An 8,402-nucleotide genomic window follows, 5' to 3' on the forward strand; every position below is an offset into this window, starting at 1 on the left:
TAACACTGGGAATAGGCTACAACTCTGTCTTACTCCCTTCCCAACCACTGTTTCCCTTCCATAACTCTTATAACTGCCATCTGGTTTCTGAACAAATTGTAAATACTCTTTCGCTCCCTGTGTTTGACTCCAGCCACCTTCACAATTTGAAAGAGAGTATTACAGTCAACATTGTGAAAAGCCTTCTCTTAAGTCAACATGTGCTAGAAACGTAGCTTTGCCTTTCCTTAATCTATCTTCTAAGTCGTAATTTCAGTATTGCCTCATGTCTGCCAACATTTCCACTGAATCCAAACTGAGGAGTGAATGATGAAGGATGTGAATGTCATAGTAAATTTCCCGGCTTCGTAGAAAGTGTACGACGCAACACGATACGTCCGTCATAAACAGATGTGCTTTGTATCACCTGTCACGTGTACGAATTACGCAAGAAAATATCAGCAGGAGTGCCGGATATCGTCTTAGTAATCAGATACTGAACCGTTCCTTATCGAAGGAAGTGACGGCTGAGCGAAGGATACGGTTCGATGATAAATAAACGGCCACACAGCCACAAGACACGTTGTGGGCTCACTATTTCAGCCGCTACACCTGAGAGGAGTAAGCCGTTCAAAATGGTGAAACAGTTCTCAGGAAAGAGCTACGCACTCGACGCGGCCAGCTTGGAAAACATGGAGACGTTTCTCGACGCCAGCGGTGAGTGAATAGATCAGAAAACCTTTATTAACTCTGGAACGTATCTTATATTTACGTTACGTAAAAAGTAAAATACTAAGGCTCTGTTTACACTGCAGCAGAAAGGTCTGTACAGTTGGCTAGAGTTACGTGAAATGTCGGCGGAAAACTTAAGAGTGAACAATCTGCAGAGTTCTTGGACTTTTTCGGATAGAGTGTGCAAGTACACAGAAAGTTTACAGGATTAGGTGGTAGTAAATCAGTATATATGAATATGAAATCGCGTCATTCTGATCAAATTTTTCAAGCGGTTTACGGGGGGGAACAAAGAAGGAGCCTACACTAAGATTGCACTACACAAAAGCAGACAAAAGTATTATCGGCTTATGCACCGATGGCCAATCCCTTAACCATCATTATGCACTATGAAACAACTTCGAAGCCTCAAATACCACTCCGCGTTTTAAAAGGGCTTGCTTCAGAACGACTTCATTTAACAAAGAAAGACTGCTTCCATGGACTGACCTATGCAAACGTCGTAGAATTGATGTACACTTATGTTGAGAAAAACAGAACACCTTGAACGACTGAAGATAGGACGTTCACATAGAACATGTACAATAGTATATTCTGGAGAAATGATTTGCATTTGAATAATACCGCCTCGCCGGTTCAGTGTCAACATAGACATCGCGGCGCAGCACGAACTACCGGTAAAATGTGCCTGCGACTCTCGTTCTTGCTATGCAGCTAAGGTAATGGATCACTGTGACTTGAGCAGACGTGCAGGATGCGTGAACCGTGTCGTCAAATCAGTGAGTCTGAAAGATGGCGCAAATTGGCATGAGAGAATGGAATCCATGCATCCGATAAACTGCTGCTTGTGTGGGACGAAGTGTCTCGACAGTACAACTGGTGTATGCCGAATGGTTCACGGAAGGCTGTAGAACACGACGAGACGGGTCAGGTCGCACCACCCAGAGGACATGGACGCCTCATCCTTTTGTCATTACAGATCAGATCTGTGTCTGCGTCCTCCTCGGCTGTAACAATACATCGTACAGTATTAGGGTTGACAGTCTGTCGCAGTTCATTACGGCATGGCCTACGTACGCGCCACCTTTCACGAATGTGCAAAACCATGCTAGGCAGCGGTGGTGTATGAAACGACTCCATCGCAGACAGCAGCGTTTTCGGACTAATCCAGGTTCTGTGTGTTTGAAAAAGACGGCCGCTTGCTGGTTCGCTACAGAAGTCGGGAACAGCATCTTAGTGACTGAATTTGCGCAAGAAATACAGCGCAAAATCAAGACCTTATGCTGTGAGATGCCATTGGGTACAAATAAAAATCACATTTGGTGCATGTCGAGGACACTGACCAGTGCGACCTTCAAGAATGACATCCTGCCACCCGTAGCTATACCCTATCTGCACAACACCCCAGACGACATTTTTCACCAAGGCAATGCACGACGAGAGGTTGCCGCAAAAACACGTCGCAGGACGTCGTCCTTTTGCCCCGGCCCACCAGACCACCAGGCTTGTCACCACTCGGAAATGTGTGGAATATGGTGAAAAGACAGGTGCAGCCCCATGACCCAGTGCCAACCAGCACAGATGAACTTTGGAACCAGATGAACGCAGCATGGATGGCTACGCTACAGGACACCATTCGCGTGTTATACACGTCGATGCCATCACCCTTGGAACAAGTTATGAGTGCGCATGGCGGACCCTGTTGCTACTCGGCTACAGGACACTTACTGACACGAGGTAACTCATTCCTAATCATTTCTGCAGAACATACTAATGTTCAATTCTGTGAATATGAGCGTCTTATTCAGGATTTTATGTTTATCTGGACATGAGTGTATCAATGGTACGAGGGACTCCCAGAGGAGAGAGTCTTACTTTAGACGTAGAAAGACTCCTGCACTGTCACAAAGTAGTACAAACGACGCATCAGAGTTTTAGAATTTTTGAAACCCATGAATTTGGCAAATTCAAAAATAAAAAATTTAATCGAAAATTTTGACTGTCATATCATCATCTAGGGGTATAACATCACAGAAACGGCGAAGAAGTGTAACTGTGGGCAGAACAGGAAGACCTTAAACTCCTACACCATTCGAACCATCGGGGATGTAATCCGAATAATATATAGATCAGGAGTGCCCTCGACCAATATGTCATGAAACTTGTAGAAGATCCGATACCCAGAGCTCAACATTGGCCAGTCACAAGTGGAAGCAGATGGCCTCTGACTCTGAAAATGTTCCCCTTTAATGACGTTTCAAGTTCAAGAAGGCGAGCTGGAATAATTTCGAACTAGAGATAGACCAAGTTATAACGAACGACATAAAATCCAGGATTTTTGTGCACATAACGGAGAAAATATCACGTAAGCATATTCCACTATAATGCAGGACTCAATACCTAGTGGGACTAACACAGCACATCAAACGATTGTTCACTGCGTACCCAGAGCACTTTGACGAAGACTCATTTGCTGAAGAAGCCAAAACCGCAGGCGAAGTATAGACCGCACCACTCAGTCATGGAAGGAAAGAAAAATGGATGAAAGTGCTGAATGGTCTGAACATGACGCATAATAGGGGGCTTTTCACTTTGGGTCATCAGTCATCTGATTAGTCGGCTGCGGCTCGGTATGGACTCCTCTCAGCTCTTTATTTCAGAGTAGCACTTGCACCCTACTTCTTCAATTACCTGCTGGATATATTCCTGTCTCTGTCAGCCCCAACAGTTTTTACCCTTTACAGATCCCTCTAGTCCCAAAGAAGCTACGCCCTGATGTCTTAAAATACACACATCAAAAAAAGTTTTCCATCACCTCGGTTCCGATAGTTCCGGAACCTGTACAGGAAATTGGAATAGAGATCAACTAAACATCTATTCTGCCCTTTTTATTGCTCATGAAAACCACACATTGCATGTTGTACCACCATACAGCGAGACCTTCAGAGATGGTAGTCCAGATTGCTCTACACACCAATATCCCTAATACCCAGTAGAACATCCTCTTGCGTTAATGAATGCCTGTCTTCATCGCGGCTACTATCCACAAGTTCATCAAGGCACAGTTGGTCCAGATTGTCCCACACCTCAAGGCGATTCGGCGGAGATCCCTCAGAGTGGTTAGTGGGTCACGTCGTACATAAACAGCCCTTTTCCATCCATCCCAAGCATGTTCGATAGGGTTCATGTCTGGAGAACATGCTGGGTACTCTAGTCGGGCGATGTCGTTATACTGAAGGAAGTCATTACAAGATTTGCACAATGGGGACGTGAATTGTTGTCCATGAAGACAAATGCCTTGCCAATATGCTGCCGATATGGTTGCACTATCGGTCGGAGAATGGCATGCACGTATTGCACAGCCATTACGACACCTTCTATGAACACCAGCCGTGTACGTTGACTCAACATAATTCCACCCCAAAACAGCAGGGAACCTAGACCTTGCTGCACTCTCTGGACAATGTGTCGAAGGCATTCAGCCTGACCGGGTTGCCTTCAAACACGTATCCGCCGATTGTCTGGTTGAAGGCATATGCGTTCACACATCGGTGAAGAGAACGTGATGCCAATCCTGAGCGGTAAATTCGTCACGTTGCTGAGCCCATCTGTATCGCACTGCATGGTGTCGTGGTTGCAAAGATGTACCTCGCCATGGATGTCGGGAGTAAATTTGCGCATATTGCAACCTTTTGCGCACAGTTTGAGTCGTAATACGACGTCCCGTGGCTGCACGAAAAGCATTATTTAACATGGTGGCGTTGCTGTTAGGGTTCCTCCGAGCCCTAACCCGTAGGTGGCGGTGATCCACTGCAGCTGTAGTCCTTTGGCGGTCTGAGCGAGGCATGTCATCGACAATTCCTGTCTCTCTGTATCCCCTCCATATCCGAACAACACTTCCCTTGTTGGCCGGCCGCTGTGGCCCAGCGGTTCTAGGCGGTTCATTCCGGTACTGCGATGCTGCTACGGTTGCAGGCCCGAATCCTTCCTAGGGCATGGATGTGTGTGATGTCCTTAGGTTAGTCTATCTCTAAGTCTAGGGGACTGATGACCTCAGATGTTGTCCCATAGTGCTTAGAGCCATTTGAACTATTTTTGAACTTCCCTCGTTGAGAGCCTTTCCTGGCACAAAGTAACAATGCGGACGCGATCGAACCGCGGTATTGACCGTCTAGGCATGGTTGAACTACAGACAACACGAGCCGTATACCTCCTTCCTGGTGGAATGACTGTAACGATCGGCTGTAGGACTCCGTCCGTCTAATGTAAATTAATTGAAACCTTCAGCTGCCGACAGGTGTTGTTGATATATCTCGATGGGGACAGCTGAAAATATGTGCGCCGACCTGGACTTGAAGCAGGGATCTCCTGCTTATATGGCAGAAGCACTATCCATCTGAGCCACTGAAGACACAGATGAATAGGGCGATTGCAGGGACTTATCTCTTACACGCTTCCCGTGAGAGCCATCTGTGTCCTCGGTGGCTCAAATGGATAGAGCGTCTGTCATGTAAGCAGTAGATCCCCGGTTCAAGTCCCGGTCGGAGCACATATTTTCAGCTATCCCCATCGAGATATATCAACAACACCTGTCGGCACCTGAGGGTTTCAAGTAATGATCATTTATACTTGACACACAATTTCAAACCTTTTGGAAACTTTTTCTCGCTGATACCAAAAACAGAAAATAATGAAAGCATAGATATTTTTCCTTTTTTGCAGTTCCACTTCCTTAGTACTAAGTCCGTTTGGAACACATTTTGCACACAGTAGAGATAAATACAATAGTTGCAATATTATATTTTATGCAGCGCATCGTCCAGGATGTGTGACGTTGTAGACATTGATATGTGTGAAAAACTAACTATTCTTAAAATTTATCGCAAATTTCCCAGATTGTACTCATCCAGTATTTCATCAGGAGAGCACCAATTTCCAACACTTGAAATATAATTTGTATACTTGTTCTCCCTTAAAAGCTCACAAAATAATTAAAGAAGAACAAATGTTCATTTTTCATTCAGTAAAAAGATCTGCATCAAGTGTGACTTTTCAATTTATTATTTCTTTACCACATACTCCATTTTCTACCAATTACATACATGGACGATCGATTATTTAACGTATCAGGATATGAGTTTACTGGTTTTTAACATGTTGGGCATTGTAATCGCAAGACAAAGATGGTATAAATTCATGTTAATAATGAAGTAAGTTATGAGTGAAGGACACAAAAGCATATCATTAGAATTATGTATGGAGCTCATCTGCAATGTGAGAAATCATTTTAAGCATGTGTACATCTTCCAGTGTTATCTAACACCAACTATATATGGAATTTGTGACAGCAGTCCTGTAGTGTTTACTTATCAAAGATTGAAAATACAACTTCAGTTGTAAGATTCTTTTTAGTTAAAACACGACTAGTTTCAGGTTATTATATGCCCATCACCAGGTGTTATACCGAAAATAGACTAGAGATCAGAGCTAGTAATAGTTTTTATACATAGTAGTGCAATTAAAAAAGGAGAAATGAAGTTTCATATAACATCTTAGAAAAAAGAGGTTGAGCTAGGTGTGGTAAAACTTAAGTCAATGGAAAAGTAACACCAGACAACACTACAAACGGCTGCCTGGGTAAAAAAAATGTGCAAAGCACCCCAGGACAGTTATACTTTGCGCTGTGGCTCCTAGCGCCGCAGTGGGTGAGTACAGGATGTGGCGTATCACCAGCAACTGCAGAGAATGGAGAAACCTGCACGAAGGTGGAAGCAAACTGATAAACCAGAATGGCAAAAGTACTGCCATTTGATGATGGGAAGAAGAATGCGGGACCACTAGCACCCTGCTATTTTATGTATACTACTACATGTAAAAACTATTATTATCTCCGGTCTCTTGTTTGTTTTCAGTATAAGACCTGGTGATGGGCATATAAGATCCCGAAACCGGTATTGTTTCAAATAAAAATAACCTTACAACTGAAGCCGTATTATCAACCTCTGCTAGAATCCTCAGTTGCAGATGATCCTCTGATGGACTGTTTGTAGTGTTTACTTAATTTTTCCCCACAGGAGTGACAGACGCCACACACCGCCAGCTGGCTCTGTCAGCGAAGGACACCCTGACTCTGACACTGGAGGGTGACAAGGTGACGGATGTGACCCAGCTGGGCGAGTACAAACACGTGCTGACATACCGCCTGGGGGAGGAGTTCACAGAGGACACAGCCGGCCGCAAGAGGAAGAGCACCGTCACCCAAAGGGGCGCCGACACACTGGTCAAGGTCGAGAAGTACGAAGACGGCAAGACCGTCACCATAGAGAAGACCTTCAGCGCCGACAAGATGGTCGCGGTGAGTTCCAACACTACACTCCCACTCTCAGCACTCTCTCTTTTATACCTGCTCTTATCATGTGTCGTATATGAGTGAACATTGTGCTGTCACATATTACTGAGTATTGAGTAAATTAACAGAAGCATCTTATTTCTGATATTCCAAGTCATAGATGCTGAAAATTTTTTAGTGTCAGATTGAAATAAGGCTTAATTAATGAAAGTGAGGACAGACAATCAACAAGTCACACATCCTCAGATGCTGCTGTCAGTTTTAATCAGCATTCTGAATTCATAAAGATGTGCCTCAAAATACTAATAATTTTTATGTAAGCTTGTAAAAACTGACTTCTGGAAGAGAATCTCGATTAGAATAATTTGATCCTATATATCGCCTACAATTATTTTGATGAAGTACTCTCACATTTCCACAACCTCAGGATTAAAACAGTTTTGAAATTTATTTGCATTCTCCATCAGATCCATAGGGTACCCGTAATGAAAATGTGACTAACACACTGAACTTCATTCAGTGACTGATCTACTCCGTCTTCGAATGTCAGATGATTGTATTTTCAGTTCTTCTTTTCAAGACTTCAGTACAGAATTTGATTTGAAGAATCAATAGAACAGTAGTATTAAATGTTATCCTCATAAAGGTTGCCTACAACAGCAGCGATAGTTTTCGTTGTTTTACTGTAAACAAATAAAGCTATCAATATTTGATTTCTTACCTAGAATGTTATGCATCTTCGTTATTCCACTAGGTATCAAGCTGCTTAAAAAATTAAGTCTTTTAAGGCATAAACGACAAAAATATCCACAATGACTCATAATAAATGTAAATAATAAAAATAGATTGGTATACTATGTTATATAGCTGTATTTGCCCTATTATTGCCAATTTCGTTACATTATAGAAAAGGCACAACAAGAAAACAGCGCATTGCTTTTTCTTATTCAATTTTCTTTTCTCTTACAGACCCTCACTATCGGCAACGTCACAGCAAAAAGGATCTACAAGGCAGTTTGAACTCTGTTTTTGAAAATACTGTGTGTTTACTGAGTATACAGTGAAAAACTATCATCGGAAAGATCTCCTAATTGTACCAAATCTTTATCTCTTAAGTTATTATATTTTTATAGTCTGTTTCACAAATAAATTAAAGTTAAAACACTGAGATCTGATTCAATTTTGTCACCAATTCTGTTCTTTATTTTAAAATACAGAGCAAAGCGACTAGTGTGTAACATGTTGCAGACTGATTCTGGAATTAATAGAGTGAGTACTGGAAAATGCCATCAAATCTGTATTCCGAATTGCTCCTTACACACCTTAGGATGTGGAGGAGTGT

At 42.8% G+C, this 8,402-nt stretch overlaps 1 protein-coding gene across 1 annotated transcript; it reads left to right on the plus strand.

Annotated features, from left to right (window-relative positions):
• The first annotated feature begins 574 nt into the window (after positions 1-574).
• LOC126100163 (fatty acid-binding protein, muscle-like) lies at positions 575-8,150 on the plus strand. The gene is made up of 3 exons (XM_049910706.1): positions 575-696; positions 6,786-7,066; positions 8,030-8,150. The coding sequence occupies exons 1-3, from the start codon at positions 615-617 to the stop codon at positions 8,078-8,080; spliced, it is 414 nt and encodes a 137-aa protein (XP_049766663.1). The 5' UTR covers positions 575-614; the 3' UTR covers positions 8,081-8,150.
• Positions 8,151-8,402: the final 252 nt, after the last annotated feature.

Source organism: Schistocerca cancellata, chromosome 9 (genome assembly GCF_023864275.1).
Source record: "Schistocerca cancellata isolate TAMUIC-IGC-003103 chromosome 9, iqSchCanc2.1, whole genome shotgun sequence".
NCBI lineage: Eukaryota > Metazoa > Arthropoda > Insecta > Orthoptera > Acrididae > Schistocerca > Schistocerca cancellata.

Bases quoted from the DNA above. Each gene is read 5' to 3' on its own strand.
- LOC126100163 (XM_049910706.1), top strand. From the start codon at position 615: ATGGTGAAACAGTTCTCAGGAAAGAGCTACGCACTCGACGCGGCCAGC. The intron at 697-6,785 runs GTGAGTGAATAG...TTTTCCCCACAG, and splicing joins GACGTTTCTCGACGCCAGCG to GAGTGACAGACGCCACACAC. The intron at 7,067-8,029 runs GTGAGTTCCAAC...TTTCTCTTACAG, and splicing joins GCGCCGACAAGATGGTCGCG to ACCCTCACTATCGGCAACGT.